This window comes from Rhinolophus sinicus, linkage group LG10 (assembly GCF_036562045.2).
Source record: "Rhinolophus sinicus isolate RSC01 linkage group LG10, ASM3656204v1, whole genome shotgun sequence".
In the NCBI taxonomy this organism is placed as follows: Eukaryota; Metazoa; Chordata; class Mammalia; order Chiroptera; family Rhinolophidae; genus Rhinolophus; species Rhinolophus sinicus.
This window is the reverse complement of record NC_133759.1, coordinates 1,264,889-1,288,606: the sequence shown is the minus strand read 5'-3', so window position 1 is coordinate 1,288,606 and position 23,718 is coordinate 1,264,889. Positions and strand designations below refer to the sequence as shown.

The window sequence follows — 23,718 nt, the reverse complement described above, 5'->3', positions numbered from 1 at the left end:
AAAGTCTCACTTTAGTATGAAGTTAATGCCCACATGTAAGAGGAAAGGTGCTTTGATTTTGCCCGTTTCTTGTGTCAAACACTCAGTGCCATGTGTGACCTTGAGCGCGGCCCTTTAGGACCAACGAGGGGGCAGGCCGCTCGCGGCAGGCTCACCTACAACGTCCACATTGGCGTTGGCGAGGATGGTTCCGTGGGCGTTGGACGCCTCACACTGGTACACGGCAGAGTGGTTCGGCTGCAGGTTGGTAAAGCTGACCTCCCTGGGGGAGAGGACATCCCCAGCAAATGGGTTTTCTGCAAGAGATCACACAATGTCAGTTTGATAAAAAATACGACATAAAATATTTATACACCATTTTTTAAGTGTGTCACACAGTATTTATATTTTAAGACCAATTTAGGGTGAATAATAGTTCATTGAAGCCAATTCATTAGACTTTCTTAACATCAATCCCGGGTTTTTATTTCCAGACCCTTCTGCAGTTTCAATCTTCCTTTAAATTAATATTGATTGCCAAAATATCTATTGCCTCTCGCTCACTGCCTTTCTGACTCCACACCCTGAAGTAAGAATCCAGACCTTCTGTTTCGCATTCAAGTCCCACTGGGATCTGAAGGTCACGGCTCTTGTAATCTAGGTCCTGAGACAGCCCGGCATAAATCTCATGACCGACACAGCCTGACCCCCAGCCCTCGGCCCCTGGCTGCGGCCACACACACCTACTCCTGTGTTTCATCTCTCTGCCCTTCTGGAATGTTCTAATCTACACCGTTCAAGTGCAGTGCTTGCTATTCAACCACCCCAGGTATGTAGCTCATATATGTTGTTTTCCCTCCTTGAGAGGCTTAGAAAACAGGGGCCATGGTTTCTCCTTTCTGACAATCAATCCTGCCCCACTCCTGGTCCAGGTACAATTCTGGAAATGTTGGACGTGAGAAGACCTGACACTTCTGGTGCCTTCATTAAGGACCAAAAGCGTCCGTGGATGTAGCACACGTCATCTCATGAACTCTGCTCAGACCTCCTGGATCAGAACAAACGTGGCCATGGCGGAGGTGAGGGGACTGGTTCCAGAGAAAGGGAGTTACATGGCCCACAGGTTGGCCTCATTTCTAACGCCCAGTCCCCTCCCTTGCTGTGACACTACAAACAAGAGGTGGGAGGACAACACAGTAGCTGGGAATGTGCCTGAGGGGCACAGATGGGACTATGCAGTCGGTTCTCCATTCAGAGGCTGGAAGTCTCTTCTGCTGACGGATTAGCTCACGTCCCTGTTCGACGACCTGCCCAATGTTACTACAAAAAACCCCAGCCCTACTCGGGCTCTCGCCTTTGCAGGTGGCATGGCCCTGTCCCTCCCGACAGAAGCCCTGTCCTGGCACTGCCCGCCCCACCCACCCTGGGCTCCTTGCGTCTCGTCTACGCTCTATGTGTCCCCGGGTTCTTGCACTCACTGACCCCTGGACCCAGGTCTTTCACAGATATTTCAGGGCCACCTCCCTCACCCCTGGCAGGTCTCTACTCAGAACAAGTGACCTCAGGGGTCTTACTCTCGTCACCTCAAAATGAAATAGCAGCTCTGTTGCACCTGAACTTCTGTTACGTTCCCATCACCAGCCATTGTTGCCTGGACCACCCCACAGCACCTCTGTGTGCTTGCTGGTCTGCGGCCTGGACCCCCAGCAGAGTGACAGATCCAGGACAGCAGTGACCATCCACTGTCCTCCCTGCTATCTCCCTCCCGTCAGGCCAGTGCCCACAATGGGACGCCACCTAGGAACCTTACTGAGGCTCAGTCCGTCAGATATGAACACCGGTGCCTCCTTTCCAAGACTCACTCGCAGCTTCAAAGCAACATGTGACCACTGTTCTCGTGACCAGCAAGCGTCATTCAGACATCAGGTGTGTGATGTGACGTCTCAGTGTGCGTCCCTCTTAGGGTCCTTACCGTTCTTCACACACATCGGTTGTTTCCCTTCCCCCCTGACCTGCCTACAGCCCCGTTTCATTTCTCATTCTGTCCTCTGTGGAGCTGAGGGGAAAGTCTCAGATGTGAGGACACTGAGAACGAGCCTGAGGTCCCCTGAGCGCTTGCTACGTGAGCAGTGTCAGGAGATACACAAGGAGCGTCCCTGTGCGTGGTGTGTCCTCTCATCCACGTAACCACCCTGGAGACGGTGACATGTGGTCAGTGACATGCCCTGTCACTCGGGGCTGAATGGGCACAAACACGGGCAGCCCGGCCCCCGAGCTTATAAACCACCACAGTGTCCTACAGATGAGCCGCGATCCTAGAAGGTTAACCATACTTTCCTCAGCTAATTACCATTAGCTCCGTTTCAGTGAAAACCCAAAGCTGCAGAAGATTCAGTACACAGCTCCAGGTCACACAGCGAGGAAAGCGCATGGCCGGGATGCCGCCCTCGACATACGTGGGCCCAGCGTCAAAGAAACAAAACATACACGTCTCAATACTGTGGACACTCTAACTGAGTGAATCAGTTCACAAAATACGTGTGTGCTCCTACAGTAACATTCAGAATGACCAGGGCTCTAGCTCCAGGCAGGGGCTTTGGGACTGCTTGGGGCGCCGTGCCCGAGCACCGCGGGGTGGGGAGAACAGCCGCCAGTCCTGGGCCGCCGCCTTTCCATGCCCGGGCCATCTGGGGAGCCCCTTAGAGGGGGCGTTTTCCAGTCTTGGGTACTGGAACTCGGCTGACAACATGCAGGGAGCCAGGGGTGGGGGACACGGGTCTGAGGTTTGTATGTCTCTGTCTCTGTGCACTGCCCCAGTCGTGGAGACGAGGACAATGGAAGGACAGCCAGAGTAGGTCCCCGTACAGAGCAGCGCCCAGGGCAGGGTGTCAGGGACAGGCCAACACCCTGTGCTCTCAGCCATATGGTCGCTGTCCTGGGTACTCACTGGGTGAGGGACAGCGCCACCATCGTCTTTCCTCCCTCTCTTTCAGGTGCTTTACTTTACATATAAAATTAACGTAATGGCCCAACCAGCATAAATATGACGCACAGCTTTTCCATACACCTAAGCATACATCAAATGGCTTAGAAAGATGTAATTTCAGATCCGGAGTAGATCTGCCCACTGGCCCAGCCACTTCCCATCCCCATTCTCCACACATCCAGGTGTGTGAGGTCACCGGCCCAGCCAGGCACAGCCTCAGCCTCACTGGTCACCACTGGCGGCTCACTTACTCTCAATTGGCGAGCCGTTGACTCTCCACTTGATGGTGGGCGCAGGGTCTCCTTCAGCCTCACATAACAAGATGCCACTGCCCCCCGTGCTGTACACACCACTCTGGGGCTTCTTCGTCCATCGAGGGGGCTCTGCAAATACAGCCAAGAGCAAATGAGCGGCTTGATGGGCCAGAATGTCCCGAGATGATAGGCCTGCACTTCCAGGAAGCACCAGCAGGTGGCAGTCACGACAGGGCGCAGCGCTGGGCTTGTGTTCCAACAGGGACACAGCGTGGGTAACACATCTGCCATGCTAAAAACAGTTACCTGCAATCACTGCTTAGCTGCACAAGTTTCTAGCTCGATAACAGAAAATGGAGGAGGAACGAGCAGATGGAGCATTTATTGGTGCTGGCGACAGCTTATTTTCGAGCCTCAGCAAGGAGCCTGAAAATGCTGATATTTAAAAACATGTTTTTGAGGATTTTAGTAAAATTAAAGTGCTCAGCCTTATTTGAAATATTTCTTAGTTAATGGCTTGTAGCATTGTATATCCGTATTCATATCTATCTATTTATCTAGGACCTTGATTTCCTAAAGATTTATTTTGGAGGGGCGAGGGGAAGCCTAAAAGCAAGGTTCAGCTTTTTTGCCCTCAAAACAATGAAGGAAAAAATATATTTAAATTACTTCCATCTTTCTGTGCCTAATGCTCCAATATTCTAATGCTGAGAGGTGGGTTCAGTACAGAACGAGACGTTTTTCTTCAGCGCAAACATTGCTGTCATGTCTTGTCACCTTAAGTACGTTACTATGTCAGGAGCGAATAAAAGATTAAAGTGTGGATGGTTTGGGCAATTTGATTTCTAGAAAATTGCACAATACCTGCAGGTAGTAATTCCCATCAAGTGTTGCTGGTTATTTCCCCCAAGACATTTTTCAATTGCCATTTTTAGTCAAAAAGGTAAGTCTTCAAAGTACATGAATGTGCAAAATAAAAAATGTCATTTAAAACATTTTTTTTAACAAAGGAAGAAAAATGGGATTATGTAAAAAGAAAATGCCTATAAATTCACCAGGAAAACTAAAATATACAAATAACCCTGTCAAGTTCAAGTCCAACAAGAGAAGTATTTATTTTATAGGGCGTGGACTTCATTAAATCCCAAATTAAATATCCCTATTCATAATCTACAACCTATAGTTTAAAATGCAACAGTCCAAATTATAAACTGTATATCACTCTGAGGGGAAGGGATTCTTTTGTATGTGTGTGCATTTCTGAGGGTATTGATGCTTTCTTTTTCTGCCTATTTATGGAACCACAACAAATTAAACATTTGAGTTAGAAAAGAAGTTCCATGAACATGAAAATTGTCATATTTTCAGTAGAAAACGAAGACTTTTGCTTTTAGAGCATGTGAAAATGAGGGAATGTGAGGTACAGCGTGAGGACTACAGTGAACAATCCTGCATTATACAGAGGGTGCCCATTTTAAGAAAGAAAAAAGCTGTATTAAAATTGTAATATTCAATATATAACTATAACAAAAGATGAATACAAGTCATGTGGATACATATTTTTGGCACCCCCGGTATTTCTGAAAGCTGCTAGAGAGAAGATCTGAAAAGATCTCATCACAAGAAAAAAAAATGTGTAACTATGTGTGGTGATGGATGTTAAGTAGACATATTGTGATCATTTCACAAGATATACAAACATCAATCATTACGTTGTACACTTGAAACTAATATGTTACATGTCAATTATATCTCAATAAAATTAATAAAATAAAGGAGGTTATGTCATGATGACATTTCCCTAAATCCACACATAATAAAATCGAGATTTCTATTTCTCCTGTCAGTCAACAAATGTAATTCACTTCTTGGTGTCTGCTTTAAGCTCTGTGACTGTTAGAGCTGAACGGGGGCTTCTGGTGTCACCTCCCCCAACCCTGTCACCTGCAGAGAGGGCTGAGCTCATGAGAGGGAAAAGAACAGTTAAATGAAAAATTCTGAGAAAAAACACCATCGCCGAATCCCTTTCTTTCATCTATTATCCTAAGATATATGGTAACTGATGAAAATTACATATGTTGAAAGTTTACTCATCTTGTCATAATTGTAAATTTAAAAATAAGATGATAAATTTATCTTATGGTGCTGAAAACTGAGATGCAAGAGTCTGAACATTTAGAATATAATAAGCAAGATAATTAGATTTTATCACTAGAAGGAAAACAAAATAAAACAGGGCATTAGGTACCTATAAAACCTACAATACAGAGGTCATTTTCTTAGTAACAGATTCCTATTAAATATCTATATTGTAAATAAAAATAGGTAGGTCCATCAAACTTGGATTTAATCGTAACTTTTAAGAAACAGATTTGTTATTTGAAAATGAAGCTTTCTTAAGTACATCAATGACTGAATTGCATTTGAATTCATGACCTTTTAAAAGGCAAAACGAGTATAAATCCATACTTACTACCCTACTGAAAATTCAACAGTATTAAATGATTCAAAATAAAGATCGTTGGTGGGAATTTATTTTTAAATAATCAGTTCAAATGTGATTGTGGTTATATTTTGATTTCTGGATTTATAATGTTCTAGATGCCATTTTAATATATATTTAAAACATATTGTATATACTTATATTAATTTATAGATTAATAGACTTATATTATGCACAATATAATATAGAAATATATCATATATAACATATTCTCTGTATTAATTTACTTTTAGATTTAATTCTTTCTTAACTAAATGTACAATACTCATATTAGGGACAGCTGGAAAGGAAGTCTGTAACCTGGTGAAACATCCTGGCTGTTTCTGCTTATACGTATGATAGAATTTTTAAAACGCAGTGTGTTTCCATGTTTAGGATGTTGTAGCTTAAGTTACAGAGTTTGGCTGCATTAGGAATGAGGAAGAAGTAGGACAGAGAGAGAGAACCCCACACAACTCCTGCCTCCACCTGAGGACGAGGCTGCTTTCAGAGTGGGCTGGACCCCAGAGTTCACGGCAGCACTGCTCCTTCCCCATGTGGCTAATCCTGGTTATTGAATCTGAGTTTCTAAGGAAGAGACAAAAGAAGGGGGAAAGGGAGGTTCAGGAAAGCAGAAGGAAATTGAATAAAAGTGGACTCACGCACCCATATGATTAATGGGGGTTATATTTATGCCGCTTCACACTCAAAAAAAGGCTTCTAGAGCTCAGTTTGCTTCTCACTTGCATGTGTGAAGAGAGCGGATGCCGCAGCTGAGGGAAGGCACGTTTAGCAGTTTCTCATTAAGGGGAAGGATTAAGTGTTCCTAATGAAAACATCATTTGCATCTCAATAGTGCTAATAGCTGTTTTATGAATAGAGGGGACGATTTGTTCAGGAAACCTGTATTCCTGTGGAGTCCGATAGTCAACATTTCTAGTTGAATAATTTATTTTACATCCTTGACTTTCTTTTTGCAACCCTTGCAATTCTTTTGAAAGCTTCAGGCTTACAGTCAAGAAACCGTGGCCAGATTGTTAAAATATTCAGCTACCGTAGCAATGTTGCAGCCATCTGGAAGGATTTCTAAGAGTCAGCAAGTTGGAGTCAGAGCGGTGAACAATTGGACACGTCTGCTTGGTGGGTTGTGTTTGCGCTGGGTGGGGGAGGGGTCACAGAAAGGCATCCTGCTGTGCGGGGCAGCCAGATTACAGAGAAATAGCAATGACGCCCAAAAATACAGATAACGTAAGCCTCAAACTTCCTCCCTGGATTTCTTTAGACATAATTTCATGTCAGACAAACACACACCCCCTGTTGGCAGATGCTGCTGCTCATGCAAAATTCTGGGCTTTCTCAATCTGGTTTTGCTTCTGTTGAATGGAAGAAAACGATTTTCCCATCTCTGGTTTTCCATTCGTCCTCACCTAACTCATCACACACGTTATGGGAGGGGTCCAGGGACCTCGGTGTTATTCCAAACAGCAGCGTGACTGAAACAGGTGTCATTTGACGTTTGCTTGTAAGGGGAGTTTGTGTCTGAGCCTTCACTTCTTCCATTAATTAAAACTGTGGCCCTGACACAGATTTCCTTGTGCAAGTTGAAGCTTCAAGAGGCACGCTTCATTGGAATGTAAATAGAAACCCTAGAGTGCCAGTCCCTGAATGGAATCCTGATAGGGACAATTTCCTTCCCCTTTTAGGCATAAGGACCACCTGCAGTGATCACTCCTTTAACTTGACCAACAGGGTCCACCACCCCGGGTGCAGAAGCCCTGGGGGTGATCAGACCCTCAGGAGTAGCTTGTGTCCATCAATTAATTCCCGGGACAGGGAACCTCTGCAGGCAGGCGCGGCCCCAATACTGACCTGCGGTTGCCTCCCTTAAATGACGCATCTTTGCCTACTTATTTCTTTCTATAGCCCACAAACAATAGCCAAACCTCTACTGGTCAGAGATAACTTGAGTATAATGTAGTTTTCACACCTTTTGATACAGAATTAATGTCTATACCATAGAGTCTATTCTTTCCCCGTATGTCACATATTGAATATAATCTGAACACAAGCTATGCCCACATACATATACATATGTACATATATTTATTTATCCATCCAGGCAAAAGCTAAGGCAACAATATGTCTGACTCACTCATTTCACTGGTGAAGAAACTGAGGCACAGGAAGTGACATAAATTCACGGAGGACAAAGCCATTAATGACAGGCTGGGAAACAGCCCAAGCCTCCCTCCCGGCCACCATAATGCTTTCTTCCATTGTAAACGTCACTTCTTTTAAGACTTGACATTATGCAGTGTCATGTGTGTATGCCAATAAAATACCTCTCACAATACGATACAGGAGACTAGGTTTAATGACTGTTGAACAAATCGTGGAAGTGGCCTGTGCAAAGTCCCTAGCACGAGTTATCCACTGCCATCTGTCCCTTCTATGTGGTTTTGTGCGGTAAATGACAAACGGGTTAACTGAAGTGCAATCTAACCCGGTGGCCACTCTGTAGCTAAACGTGGAAACGGCGTGCCTGTCTTAACACGTATGCTTTAGCGGTGTCACTGCACTACATGTATGGACGCACATATTTGTTTAACTAGAAAACAAGTCAGTCAACATGGAATGGGGACTGTACCTTCTATTATAACATGGAAGTCGTGAGAGGTCCGTCCCAAGAAGTTGGTGGCTGTGCATCGGTAAATTCCTTTGTCCCGGTAGGTGACTTGCTCGATCTTCAAAGTCTTGCCATAATTTTCTTTTGTTTCTCTTCCCTTTGGTAGATCACCACCCACTTTTTCCCAATCAACCTGTGGAGTTGGTCTGGAAGACAATTAATAAATGATACACACTTTTTAAAAGCCCAAACTGGAAAGGAAAGAACCCCCGGGGCACACCCCTCATTGTGTCACTGGCCCCATTGGCCCCCGGAGTTCTGCCCAGTAGCACAGCCTTCCCGGGTCACAGAGCTGCCGACCACTAGCGTGACATGGGGGCTGGAGCAGGTCTGGCCTTGAAACCCCCTTTTAATAGTCTCCTTCTCAGCACCTGTTTCTTCTAGTAAGAGAATTAACCACCTGTAAGAGCGGAATGGGTGTGTTTAGTCGAAGGATGGATAACTGGATGCCTGGAGATAGTACAACGTGTTTCCAGTGTGACTCTCCCTGCGGGTGACTGGAAGTGGTCAGAAAGCACAGCCTTCTTGCCTGTATGACTTTGAAAACCATAATAAAGGAAGACCCAGCAGTAAGTGGAGGGAAGCCCTGAGCCCTTCTTAGTCCTGATGAAGCTGATACTGGAGAATAGCACCCCTGCCCCCCCACCATGAGAGACCAGGGACAGCACACAGACCTGGCTCCCCAGGGGCTCTCTCACAGCTGGATGGTGGGAAGGGGGTGAACCATCCCCCCCCCCACCTTGCTTAGAAAGATTAGACCACCCAATGGAAACAAAAAAGCCAAAACAAAAGAAAAACCAGTTGCTGTCTTGTCACTCACTGGGAGGGTGACTTCTCCACTCAGTAGGGGACACAGCAGAGGGCAATCCAGCCAGCTGGGTTTCAGAAAATCCCACCTCAAGGAACCCAGACCAGTGGAAGACCGGGCCCTTGCTGTGTCTTGTGATTTCAAAATTATGTGGGAAACGTTGATGGCTCATCCTAACTGATGGTTTATTTCTCCTCTTGGGTTGGGCTCTACGACTGAGTGGGAGAAACTCAGTTTGGCTATTTGTGTTATGCTGCTTTTTCTTCCTCACATTATTCTTCTTATTCATACTGTTAAGTTATTGAGTATGTTCTAACGATGAGCATTACGATCGTTCTTTTACCAGGAAGGATTCTGAAGTTCCAAGAAGTTAATTAACTTGCTTAAGGTCATTAGGGTAATGAATGACATATTAGAATTTAAAGTTGTCTGACTCTGAACTTGCTCCTTTTATCATTATGTGCCATTATATTCATGCTTCTTCCACACCCTTTTCCTTCCTAACTATATTCTCGGAGTATATGCATGCAGCCACATTAATTAGTTGCTGTTTAATAATTGCAGTTATCTCATTTGTCTGTTTTAATTATCCCAAATTGCTTGTATTGAGAGGCCATGGTTAAAATAATTCAATGATGTAAAAAAATATTGGAGGTGAAGCTCAAGGTCCTTTAACTTTCATTTATAAATTATCATTTCTTTCTCAGCTACAATTATTTTTTACCTCTTCCCTCCCCCAAAGCTCAGATACCTGCCTGCCTTCCGCCCCAGCCACCTGCTTACACTGCCTGAGGCTCAAGCCCATGGCGAGCTCTGCTCACATGCAGTGGGGGGCGCGGCTTAGCCTGGGCTCCCTGACACAGCACCCGACAGGGTGGACAGCCCCAGTCTCCCAGCTGCTCGCTCTGCACTCCTTCTGTCCAAACGGCACTCAGCCACGTCCCGGCTGCTCTGGACCCCAGTTCCTCCCATCCAGGATATTTTCATGCGTCCACGCTTTCCTCCTGCAAGTGTCTCACGTTCTGCACGATTTTTTTTTTTTTGCCAGTCCTTGAAAATCAGCCTAATCCTCTAATACCTACCCTTAGAAGAATAGAATAAACTGAGTATTTAAGTGTCAGGGGACCGTGAGGCATAATTTATCCAGAAACACATCCATACCATTGCAAGAACGTCCAGCTATATTTACGCCACACTTTTTTCTTTCTTTCTCTCTCTTTTTTTAATGTAAGGGACATTTACTAACAGCGTTTGAATAATGATGTTTTCAGGGAAAATACATTACTTAATCCATTTTTACATACATACCAACATACACTGTCTCAACACCTCAGACTTCCATGCAGGTCTCTGTCCAGCCAGCTTTCATTCCTACACTGCCTTTGCTGACAGTGCCCTCTCCTGCCCTAGAAGCAAACTGTGCTTCAACTCATGAATTTACAAAACAAAGAACAACAGGGGCCCAACAGTCAGCAGAGGAAGCTGCCCTGTCCCTTCGGTCCCAAGGAACCGTGCACAGGTGTGGGTGTGAGTGTGGGTGTGGGTGTGGGTGTGGGTGTAAGTGTAGGTGTGGGTTGAGTGTGGGTGGGTGTGGGTGTAGGTGTGGGTGTAGGTGTGAGTGTAGGTGTGGGTGTGGGTTTGAGTGTGTGGGTGTGGATGTGAGTGTAGGTGTGGTTATGGGTGTCAGTGTGGGTGTGACTATAGGTGTGAACGTTGGTGTGAGTTTGAGTGAGTGTGGATACGCAGGTGTGGCGTGAGCATGGGTGTGGGTGTGATTGTGTGAGTATGGGTGTGAGTGTGAATGTGAGTTGTAGTTGTGGTTGTGGGTGTGAGTGTGGAGTGTCTGTGTGAATTTGAGTGAGTGTGGATATGTGGATGTGGTTGTGAGCATGGGTGTGGGTTTCAATGTGAGTGTGAGTGTGACTGTGGGTGTGAGTGTATGTGTGGGTGTGAGTGTAGGTGTGGGTGTGAATGGCCCTGGGTGTGCACATCCACTCACTGCTTTGGGGATTGAGCCTTCTCTCCTGCTTGCAAGGCACCATACCATTTTCACTATGTGCAATGTCCACCCTCCTCATGGAATCTCTAGAAGGTAAACTCCTGGACACCGGTTTCCCTGGGAAAGTTCCCTATTTCAATAGACTGTGTCAGTGGTTTCATTGTTACAAACCCGACTGGAATATCCCTCAGATTCAGAGACAATCCCATTCTTTCTCCCTTCCCTTCCCTGAACAGAACAGTTCCTTTGGTTGAAATGTGCTGGAATCAGTTCGATTTACAGGCAGCTTAGGGTTTAGGAGACAGGAGGGGATTCCACCCACAGTGCTCTGAGCGTGCAGAAGTGAATTCAAGTGTCTGGCTGCCTTTCCCCAACCCGCCCGTGGGGCAGTCCTGCCATGACACAGGTGAGGACAGGACAAGCTACTGCGTGTGATGTGCAAGGCACTTCCTGACGCCTTGTGAAGGGGACAGTGTCTCAGTGGTAATTATTTTTGTTACTGCAGAAGGTTTGTGGTTTAAAAACTTCTGAGAAAAAAAATTAAAGTACTCTAAAGGTGTTCGTGTGTCACCTTCATCTGAAAGAGGACCAGATGAGACAAGTCCCCACGCAGACCCAGGTGACAGCTCTGCTGACAACACAGCAGGAGTTTCGTATCCGAGGACGACACATGTTTACGTCCACTTTTTTTATACTCTGTTTCATGTCATTGCATTTTCTAAAAAGCACATGAGAACATTTCTATTATTTTGAAGACAACCCGTGCAGCTGCCAGCCAGCTCTAGAGGTAAATTATGGCTCTTAAGGGAGATAAGAAAAAAGAATCGCTGATATGTTGGCCCTGCCCAAAGACTCAATGAGAGCAGTGGCGAATCCTGAAAGAATGCGAGTCCCACCACTATCAACACATAAGGGGAAGAACAATGGGGCAGGTGGCTGCCATCATGACTCAGGCTGAACCTGAGGCTTTCACTTGTCATGTAAAACAGACAAGCTTCCCGAAGCCACGTGGTGGTCACGGCACACTGAGCTAACGTACATCAGCACCCTTGAAAATTTAAGACAGATAAGCAACCTGCGTATTTTTGCTGGATGGAAAGCTTAGGGGTGGTAAAACCATTAAAATCTGCTCCTTTTCTTTATAATCCAATGTAAAACCACTCATTCAGAATATACGCTCAATTATGAACACGGTTTTTAAAATGTCACTTCCGGGTCCACGAACCAGACGCCCAGCTGGCGGAAGCCCTGAGCTTCCAGACTGAGTATGAGAACTCAGGTACAGGGACCGTGGGGTACATTCCCCACGGTGTTTCCAGTGGAGAGCCGGGCATGTGGTGAAACGCATGGAGGGATGAGGGTCGGGAAGGGCAGCCCTGCACGACCAACTATCAGATGGACTTTTGATAGTTATTCAGTAAATGCAAAAATCAGGACATGACCAAGTGAAGGTTCCCTAGGCTTTTCTTGGAAGATTTGGGAATTGGCACTTCTTTCCTAGATGTGAAAAAATCCGTTCATTACACTGTTATGTGGAGTTCTCTTAAATTACATGGTCTGGACGCCTTTGTCTGTGATGGGCAGCAGGGTGAAATGACAGATAAATGGGCTCCTCGGGGCCTGAGAAGGGACAGGTATTGGAGCAGACACACGGGGACCGGATGCCAGCAGTAACTGCGACCAGCCTCATGCTCTGAGGGTGGCACCCCTACAGACTGAGGTAAGGACGACGCTGTCATTGCCACATCCACTCACACTATCACAAATTGACAGAGAGATCTAATTACAAACCCATCTCAGCCACAGCCTGAAACCCGCAGAGTGAAGTGCTAATTACTTCCCCCAGAAATGTAGTAACAGATAGTTTCTGAGGACGTCCTGACAAATGTGTCGGCAGGCGCTCTAGTTCTTTCCAGTCACTCACAGGCCTTCCGCAAAGCACTCCAGCAGCAGGGTGTCCCCTTTGAGGATGGTGACCGAGGACTCGGGGCCTCTGTCCGCAGGTGGCAACAGCAGTCTGGCTTTTCTCTGCTTGATGGAGTTTGCTGAACAGAAAAGAAAAATCTCCTATTTTTTCCAATCTAAGAGACTTAAAGTCTGTGGCATTAAACCTTTCTTAAGACATCATTAAACGTAGGGACCTATGCATATATTTACATATATAGAGACACACAGACATATTTCACATATTTTAATGTATTTCCATTTAAATAGACTCCACTCCTACCAAGCAGCGTGGGCTGTCTCTCACACATGGTAAAAAGATGTAGCACCGAGTTTTATGAAGCTTTCGATTACCAAACCTCTAAATCCAGAAGGGCAAACGTGGTTCAAGAGAATGTGTTTCCTTGAAAACGCTTCAGGTAACTGACAGTCTCAGATTTTACATCTCCGCGTCAATGCTAGCGGGCCCTGCCTGAGGCTGTGTGTGCATCTGTCTTTCCTTTAAGGCTCAGGAGTACTGGATTGGCTTCCTGACACAACACAGCTTCCGGGGCCCTGCACGCACAGGCCCTGCTGCGGGAAGGGACTTGATCAGATTGTCCCCAGGACTCTGCTCCCAGTCTCAGGCCCCCAGGCTCACAGGGAACCCTGTGGAGAGAACCAGGAGGACCCACACAATCCGTCTCAGATGCAGCAGGGAATCAGGACACTCCTACTGTCCACGCCACTGCTGATGTCATTCCCAAATGTTCGCATACATTGTGTTTCCCACTCAGAGTCAAGGTGAGGCAACCTGATACGGAAGGAAAGAGCTGACGTCCTGTTATCGAGGGGAGGGATGGCAGCTGGCTTCCTTCCACGGGTGTGCTGACCGAAAGAGAACTGGTGACTACGTATCACTGTATCTATAATTAAACTAGAACTATATGATGCAGTTAACATGCCGTATGAATTATATCAATATATATGTAAATAATATTAATACAGAAATATAATTAACTAAATTTTAAATGATTATTTTTATGGAGTGCTGTAAAGACAATACTTACGGTTGTGTTACTGACATAAAAGAAAATAATGTTGGGGACGGGTGTATACTTCATCAGCCCATCTTCAAACTGGGGGTGCACTGAGAGGACCCCCACTCAGCCCTGCAGATGCTGCCAGCATATTAGACATGGAAGTGAGGCCGCTGGTCCCAATGACATAAAGAATATGTGCTGCATTCACGTAAATGATTCTTCTCCTTGTGGAGAACGAGCTTACTATACATATAAGTCAGGTTTATTCAGGCCTCGTCCACAGAACACTAGCTGTGGCAGACATTCGATGGAAAAGAGATCAACTGTTTCCTAGACAATGAGTTTGGCAAATGCTCTAAACTATTCTTTCTCAGCAAGTTACAATGGACACTTCTTTATTAAGTATCCTGAGAAGTCTTGCAAGAAAACGGACCTTTTAACTTTCTTAAACCCAATGTTTTCTCCACAGCTGTTGACACTCAACCATTTCTTTTTCCTTTCTGCACGTCACAGCCATCATCCAAAATGTCTATTGACAATGAGAGACATTTTGGGACACCTCAATAATTACTTCATTAACAATATATAGTTACATGTATGTGTGTATTTGCAGATGTTAATTATGTTATATATAAACATATAGTTACATTTATATAGTTATGCATTTATAAGTAGCACTCCTTTGCATATATTTAGGGGGAGTGGTAATAGAGTTCTCTGTGCTAAGCGTTTTTCAATGACAGGAATATTAGTATTTTAACAAACTTACAAAGGTTAGAAAAACTCAAGTTTTAAGATGGCAATGAGCTACCAAAGGCAAAAATAAATGCCAACACTCTACACGTGATCAACTTACCCTTGAAACCAATGTCTGTGGATGAACTCGAGTCATTAGCATGCTTTACTGAAATAAAAAAATGGAAGGAAAAAACTCACAAACAAATGGTAGACGCTGATATCATTAAAGAATGAAAAGCCACAGTCTCCTCAGAAAAATTACAAAAAGAGGTGCACCCATGCCTCAGCAGAACACCATCTCTGGGAATGTGGTCGAAAACGGCTTCGTCTTGAGCTAGCAGCCGAGTCCAGGTGGGGAGGGAGGAGTCACGGCCCCACTGACCAGAGCTGAGGCGCCAGCAATGCTGAGTGGGAAGGACCCTGACTCAGGCAAGGCAGCACACACACGATGGCAAAACCGCACACCCGCTTGGACAATGGGACCGCAATGCCAAGTTCAGCTCTGCCAGAGCCAATTATGTCTGCCCTGGCATCTCATTGTCCTTTCTCCCCTAGGACGTTTTCCCATTTGGGAACCCAGACTGGCAGGTGCAGAATCGAGGGGAGGGAGAAGCAATTCAAGCTCTGTCTTCTGAGGGTAGACAACACAGCTTGATGTGATACGAACTGTGCTGTTGCTTCTTTTTCTTTTGACTGTTACTTTCTCCCCACTTTAGGCCTGCTGGCTTGTCGACGACCACAGTAAGTGGAAGCCTGAGGCTTGCTGGGAAAACCCTGGCCTACTGGTGTGCATTCGCCCTCTGAAAATGACTAGACCTGCAGACCTCAAATGAAATACACTCATACTGTGAACTGAGGTCTGCTTTTCTGGCCGCGATGGACAGACGCCTGCGATCGGCAGCGGCAGACATCTCTCATCTGGGGGAGGGCTCTGGAGTTTAACTAAACAAGGGAAGAAAATGCCAACCCAGCTCTGCCAGCGTTGGCCCCAGGATGGTAGAGACATGGCTGCATTCGGCACTGAGACAGGACGGCGAGTTCTCTGGACTTACAGCTGTTGACGGTCAGTTTCATGGGCATCTTCTGCACAATGGTCCTGAGCTTCGGGAAGGCAGCGAAGCAGCAGTAGTCGCTGCGGCTGTCTCTCTCCTCCACGTTGGCGAAGTACAGGTCTCCCTCCTGGCTCATGTACACGCGCTCGTCCTGCTCGATGTGCTCCAACTCTGCAGAGAAACCCGCACTGTTAAAAGGGGCGGCCCGCCCTGCCTGTGTCTGATCTCCCATCACAGCTTCTCTTTTACATTATTTTATTTCACTTTTCATGTCTGTTCTTCCAAGGTCTCACAAGTCTGGTCTTCCTGTAGGAGCAGCAAGTGAGCAAAAGGTAAAAAACGAAAGACAACCACAAGGGAGCGCAGTTTTCACCATCGCCCGAGGACGTTCCTGGTGGGTGACGGGCCTGCGCCTTCTCCCTGCCCTGACATCGGGCCTCCGTGACACTCAGCGGTCTGCACTGGCGTCTCCAAAAACTGGCCCAATTCAGAAAATGGCCTAATTATGACTTTCGGTTTCTTAGACTACTTCTTATAAACAGAGCTCCCAAACGCTGTCTCTAAGATATTAGTGTCGCTTTCCTGGATGTGGCCTGGAAGGTTCTAGGATGACTGGAGTCTGGAATGGTTGGCTGCAGTCAAGAGTACCTGCCTTGGCTCTCTTCCGAGCACTGCACTAAGAGGATTGTTTTTCTCTGGGGGCCACAGGGAGAAAACATGTAGGGAGCACTGCTAAGGCACACGCCAGAAGTGGACTTTACGAGAAGCTGGGTTTCAACTCAAGATCTTGTCAGTAAACTTTTTTGGCAAATGAAACAACATGTTAATACTAACTTCTGTGTGGGTCACTGTATGGAGTGGGTGCCATGTCAACAGACAGAATCTAAAGCGAGTAACGTGCTTGACATTCACATGGGTACGATCCTGAAGCCAAGTGAGTGGTCTGCAACACTGAAAGCATTTTCCTCACAGACACACGTCGTCCTGTCAGCGGCCTCTGCTCTCTTCAGAGATGACAAAACGAAGAGATAGATTTAGCTCATAATTGGTTTTCCAGGGTTTTCATGTACACCCCTAAGTGTGTATGTAAAACTTGGAGCTGACTACAGGTGGACATAGTTTTAAAAATCTATTGGATTCCACATTGATAATCTTATGTTATTTTTTATCTTTGATTCCGGTACGTTATCTGACATGATGCTTGCAATCAAAACAGAACGTAACTTACCGATATTCATCCAGTAAATGTGCAAAGGTGGGAGGCCCATGGGGGGCTTGCACGGGAGGACAACGGGGTCTCCCTCCTCCACTTCCAAAGGGTCAATCTTTTCTTTTGGGAATTTTGGAACACCTGGTATAAGAAATCATTTTAACACATTATTTTAAAATTAACTTTCAATGTCACAAGTAATATCTTAACACATTCATCTTTTTTTTAAAAAAAATAAAGCACTTTTAATAAATTCAACACCACAAATCTTGGTTCTCATTACCTCCCCTGCAGAGGAAAATACTACTAAGAACTTGAGATTTAAAAATACTTCTGCGTGTTGTAACTAGACAGCAAACGTTTTTGCTGTGACGTCAATAGGACACTAAGATGCTCTCGCAGCTTTCTGCACACAGAGGCGTGAGGTCTGGGCCACAGGACTTGCTCACTCAAAGGTCTGACAGACGTGCCATCCTTTACTCTGAACACTGTGACTTTTTAAGGTGGGTACATATTCTCTCTCTCTCACTTTACTGTGAAGCTTTTGAATGTGATTGGCAAATATTCCACTGAGAGCAAAACCAAACTAAATAAAAAGTTCAAGTCCTACAGAGGAAAAAGGTACAGGTGCAATGCCAAACCAGACATGACCACGTGGTGTCACAAAGAGAGCCACCCAGACTGGGATGGCTCCCAGCAAATGAAATTTAAAGTGACCCGGAATTGATGTAGGAAAGAAGACTTTGCAATATTTCAATACATTGTTTTTTTTTCCCCCCCCAGGATGGAGTTGATTTCCTAAAAAGCAATGCAGTTAAAATGGGACTAGAAGTCACAACTGTGCAGAATTTGAAATCCAACACCAATGCTTGATATTTTTATGAAAGTATTTATAAAATAGCTTTAAGAATATTCAAAATGTGGTCTATCTGAACACTACATTGTTTTTCAGCTCTGTGAAGAGAATTCACCCTACAGAGTTACTTACTGAAGTGAAGGACCTACGGAATGTGTACAACATAGCTGACCTGATGGAATTCATTAGCGGGTTTCCATCTCTGCATTTCATTCTTATTGTAGTTTATAAAAGGTTACGGTTATTCTCAGAAGTCTGAAGATATACTCTTTTATCGCAAATTTTCTCGAGAAGCTCATGCATTTCCTAGGTACTGGTGCCCTCGCACCGGACCCACACACCAACTGAGGGAATTTGATGACATTCCTTTCTTTGATGCACCAGCTGCTTACAAAGAATTGCTTTTAGTCTAAAGTCAAGGATCTTTCAGGCTTATAGTGCCTTTGCCAGTTCAGAAGACAGTCTTCGGTCATGCGACAGTCTTCACTGGGGATTCTTGGCCAACTCATTCTAGTAGGGTCCCCCTGGCAAGTCTGCAAACATAGCTGAAACGGCAGCCACTCTGGAATCACGGTTTGGATCCAGGTAGCATGCAGTTTCCATCCAAAGGCAGGAAGGCATGTCTGGTGCATTCGCTATATTAAGATCGTGTATATACATATGAATGCCACTTACTTGGTGAAACCTTAGTTGTGACAGAGAGCGAATGTCACGCGAGTCATTTGCAGAAAGTATACCTCATGCAAGTGACATGTAGTAAGTAACTTACAAACTCTGTGAGCACAGCTCCCCATTCAATCCCGTATTTAGTGTAACTTGTTACAACTGAAGCCCGGGGCTCACTGGTATGACATCACCAGTGTGGCTGGGCAGTTATTGGACCTGTTTATACTCAGATACAAGGGGCAACAAAGGGGGGAAACACAGACTCGGAAATGCAAGGAGCATGTAATCCTGATTCTAACAAGCAAGCAGCACAGTGCCCACACGTACACAGTCCCAGGCTGAGAGCTGCTGAGCAGCAGCTAATTGACAAGATGTATAGAGCCCTAACCGGAGAGCTGCCCCATTGGAGAGTGTTTGGGAAAAATCTAATGATTCAAACAGACAGTCCTGTCAGTGATTAATTAAGTCGAGATTGTACAATTGCACTTCAGAAAATGTAAATATGTGATTCAATTGGCTTCCAAGGCATCGGAAATAAAAAATAAAATGTCTAAGTCTAACAAACCCTTCCTTACGTGCCATAATTCTTTGGGACAGCTTTTAGCCAAAGATGAACTTAATACCCAGAAACAGAGAATATTTATAAATGCAATAATTTCAGGACTGAGAATAGATGTATAAAGAATATTAATTTGTCAGGTTTTTTTAGGTCTAGTTCTTTGACTTTGAAACTATTTAGTAAGTCTGATGCCATGCTAGAAAGAAAACATATAACTTCCACAGATAAATGTGAAACTTAATTACTATAACTCAACAGCAGGCATGAAGCCCACCTTAATCCAAATGAAGACATGATTCCATTCAAAATAACTCCCAACGATGACTTCTGCTAATTGTCTCTCTCGTGACCAGCATCAGTATTGTACGTTTGGAAACACGTGGCACTTTATCAAGTGAAGTATAAACAACCATTTCTCTTTTCTGTGAGGCAACCACACTGCTCAGCTTGCCAAGGCAGCTTCTGTCAAATGAGTATAATTGACACCCAAACCAGCATAACTGATTCGTGTTTCAGTGAGACTGGACTTGGCCATGGAACGGCTCTGGGCAAAGGGATCAGAGCCCACTTGTACACAGCGCCTACCTAAGCAGGACTTCACAATGTTGGGAAATCCCAGAAACCAAGTCTAATAAGTCAGTTTCCTTTGTACGGAATGCCCACCTGTCACCTGCACCAGGAAAACAAGCATATGCAGCACCCAACTCCATCGTACCCTCCAATAGGCACCCAAGGTTATTACCAGTGTAGCAGACACACTTCTAGTAACAAGTCCAAGGGTACAGACAGGCTCCTGAAAGCCCAGTCGGAAGCCAGCGTGAAATAACCATCCTGGAGACAAGTTAGCTGCTTGTTGTGACGGTGACGATCTCGCTGGAGCTCCCAACACACAGCAAACCTGAAAATACAGAACTTCCAGGCTTCCCACTCGACGTGCTGACAGTGACTTCTGACCCTCATCATCATTTGTCTCAACCTCATATAAGGACAGAAGAACCCTGTGTACCTGACATGGAGGCGACTCGTGGAAACCTACACTACACCTGAAGGATGTGCTGAGGATGCCCCGGGCTCCACCCCAGGCCCTGCCCACACGACCTGGCTTCGCAGCTTCAGGCCGCATCGCCCCTTTCCTGCCCTCTTCACCTGCCCCTGGCTTCCCAGATCCTCTGAGGTCATCTCTCTGGGATCCTCACAAGTGTCACCAAGTTTCTTAAGAGCAGGATGTTACAAACCCTAAGAGGTACAGTCCCCCCACGCCTACGGGCTGCACACACAGTAAAGGGAAGTCACGACGTGGCTTCCATCGAAAACGTCGTATGCAGGACTTCCTCCCTACGCCTGCCATGTCTTAGATGGTTTTAGTCGCGAGTGGAAATTGCATTATTATTTTACTCATTCTTGCATTCCTCAGCCTGTGAAGCAATCAATCAACCAATCATGGCTGACATGCACTCATGGTGCATCTACCAGGCAGTGCAGGAGGAGGAAGAGCACAGCATTCCATCCTTCTCGTTTCTAAGCATCCCAACTAATAGACATGACGATCAACAGTCTCCCAAACAGTGAGTGAGGACACCAACTGGTGAGTGGGTAAACAAAATGTATCCCATCCAAATAACTGGACATTATTCAGCAGTAAACAGGAACCAACTACTGACACGTGCTGTAAGAGCTACTGATCTGTTACAACATGAATTAACTGCCAAAACATGCTAAGTGGATGCAGCGACATGGAAAAGGTCATACATTGTATGAGTCCTATTACATGGAATGTTCAGAAAGGAAATCCACAAAGGCCGAGGGCAGAGTGGTGACTGCCTGGGGCTGGGGTGGGAGGGGGCACAACCATGGGTGGGAGGGGCATGTGTCCACAGGTGGGTACAGGAATCTTCTGGGGGTGATGGGAATGTGCTAATGCTGGGCTTTGACGATGAAGAAACTGCAAAATTTTATGAAAATTTAATGAAAATTTAAGTGATTGTGTGCGTAAAACAGGGAAAATTGACGATATGTAAATGATACCTCAAAAATTGTTTAAAAGTCACAAGACAGAAACCCAGTGTAAGCTGAGATGACCTAGGAATGCTCTGTGGAGACAGCCAAGCTGTTCTCTGACATCCCAGGGCTGAACGGGCGAAACAGGGAATTTATAGCATGGTTTCAGCGCCACTGAAGGCTGACAGAAAGAAGGCAAAACCAGCTTATTACCTTCTGCCCAACCCATTCGCCACATCCGCCCTCAGGTTGTACATTTCTTGAGAACAGCCCTTGCTTTGTCCACTGAGAGTCTAAAATTACTAGAGAAGTGGCTGGCCCGCAAACAGGGCTAACAGACTTGTTGAATCATTCGCTGACTCGCTCTCCAAGCCACACCTTGGAAAACCCACTTATTTAGTTAAGCCATTTCCCTCATGTCTGAAAACAGTACATTGTGTTTGTTTGGTTGCTTTTTTCCCTTTACTTTCCCTTAGCAAACTCAATGGCAATGTTGTTGAAAGTAGAAAACTGAAAGGCTTCTGTTTGCAGGGGCACTGATGGGACGTTCAGCTGCTCTGCTTATGGTGGAACTCGGGTGGTAAAGCCGTTAAGGTGAGTGTACCGAAAACTTTAAAGATGAGAGACACAAATTTTAAAACTGGAATCACAAAGTCTCTAACAACATAAAAAATTAATCAAATCTCTACAGTTTAAGAGAAGAATCAATTGATAAATGTTGTAGAAAGCTTTAAATGGCCTCTGATTTATAAATTCCTAGGAATTGTGGTCCCATTCAACATATAAATGATACAGGAAGCTGCTCAGTGATGAAGTAATCTCAGGGGAGACTGGAAATGATGCATAAGAAACCTAATTGATTTTGCTCTCTTCTCAGCAGCAGAAAAATGGGGCAATTACCCACGACACAGCACAGACCTGACTCTCACCGCTGACAACAAGACCAGCCATTCCAGCCAGAATTATCCTGCCATTGCTCACGTCCTCACTCGGTCTGCTGATAGCGAGATTAATATTTTTAAAAATCCTTTCACTGCAGAATCGCACACTAAAACGTGTCATTTCCTTCTCTGCATAGGTCTAGCTGCTGCCTTTTCCCTGGTGTCTCCATAGCAACCACTAGAATTCAGGTTAGGGATCACCCCAATGCCTAGTCTTCTACAACAGATTTTTAATAATCAATCTCTCTCTCACACACACCTTATTTCAGTTAATGTATTTCAGGTAGGTAGATATAGGCAGATAGATCATAGGTGGGTGGGTGGGTGGATGGATGGATGGATGGATGGATGGATGGATGGATAGATAGATAGATCTAGTTTTATGATTCTCAACCACAATTTTCATGGTAATATTTTCTGAATTTATTAACATTTCCTGTTGAATGTCACTTTAACCCCACACGCCTGAGGCCATTTCCGAGTTTATATGTCACTGCTCTGTCCATTACAATGATATAATATCTTACTTAATAACCTGGTACAATCTAATTCACGCAAATCAGTATGCTACACACTTATAGTAATTTTACATATACAGAAAGATCATTTGTAAAGTAACAAAGAATAAAAAGAACACCCTTTTACTCACCAGCCGTTATACAAAAGGCGCATAATATCACCGTGACCTTTCTGTCTGGTGAGGCTCTATTCCCTCTCCATTCCATCAGAGGTAATTACGCTCCCGAATTTTCTTTGTATCAACCTCTTGTTTTTCATTATAATTTTACCACAGAATTATTCTGCCAAACGATATTTTCTTTTCACACATTATTAAAGTTATAAAATAAAATGATACAGTATGTAGTCTTACAAGATTTGCTTTTGCTAATGTTCCGAAGGCTGAGCATTTTCATTGCTGAGAGGTATTTTCAGTCGGAAGGTACCACAGTCTATCTATTCATCCTACTGATGGCAGGGCTCGCATTTTCTCCAGTATGTGCTTCACACAAGCAATGCTACAAACATTCCTGGTGCACACGGACCAGGGCACATGCACGTGAACAAGGAAATGGAATTGCTGGTCACAGGGGAGTGTCTTCAACTAAGGAGGTGACAGCATGTTTCCCACAGGCCAAGCGGTGGCCGAACGGCACGTGGACACGTGTCCTGGCACCTGCATATTCCCACCTGAAGTAGCTGCTCTCAGACTCTGTAATAGTTCCCATTCTGTGGGATCAAATGCTTGTATCATGTGGGTTACAACTGATCTATTCCTGAATTCGAATGATGTTGAGCACATTTTCATATTTTTTATTAGTTATTCCAGTCTGGGGTGCAAGTTTTGTCTTTTCACCCCTTCATTTCTTTTTTCTTAGAGATTTGTTAAATTATTTATAAATACATAACATTATATTTAGTTATATTCATTGGCAATGCACTTTTTTCTGGGCTGTGGCTTATCTTTTCACTTTCTTCCTGGAGTCTTTCGATGATAGGATCTAAGGATCAAATGTAGTCAAATGTGTCTTGAATGATCT

At 45.0% G+C, this 23,718-nt stretch overlaps 1 protein-coding gene across 17 annotated transcripts in view; it reads right to left on the bottom strand.

Annotated features, from left to right (window-relative positions):
• Nucleotides 1-23,718, bottom strand: part of CHL1 (cell adhesion molecule L1 like) — a 151,122-nt gene that overhangs the window by 33,556 nt on the left and 93,848 nt on the right. For 11 of the 17 annotated variants that reach the window (XM_019755808.2, XM_074312207.1, XM_019755802.2 and 8 more), the window contains 7 exons: nucleotides 17,179-17,301; nucleotides 15,951-16,121; nucleotides 15,017-15,064; nucleotides 13,119-13,239; nucleotides 8,349-8,533; nucleotides 3,217-3,348; nucleotides 156-296 (listed from right to left, as the gene is read on the bottom strand). In XM_019755808.2, the coding sequence (XP_019611367.2) occupies nucleotides 156-296; nucleotides 3,217-3,348; nucleotides 8,349-8,533; nucleotides 13,119-13,239; nucleotides 15,017-15,064; nucleotides 15,951-16,121; nucleotides 17,179-17,301 (921 nt within the window). The remainder of the gene's footprint in view (nucleotides 1-155; nucleotides 297-3,216; nucleotides 3,349-8,348; nucleotides 8,534-13,118; nucleotides 13,240-15,016; nucleotides 15,065-15,950; nucleotides 16,122-17,178; nucleotides 17,302-23,718) is intronic. The other 6 variants (XM_019755807.2, XM_074312206.1, XM_074312204.1 and 3 more) reach the window with 1 other exon arrangement.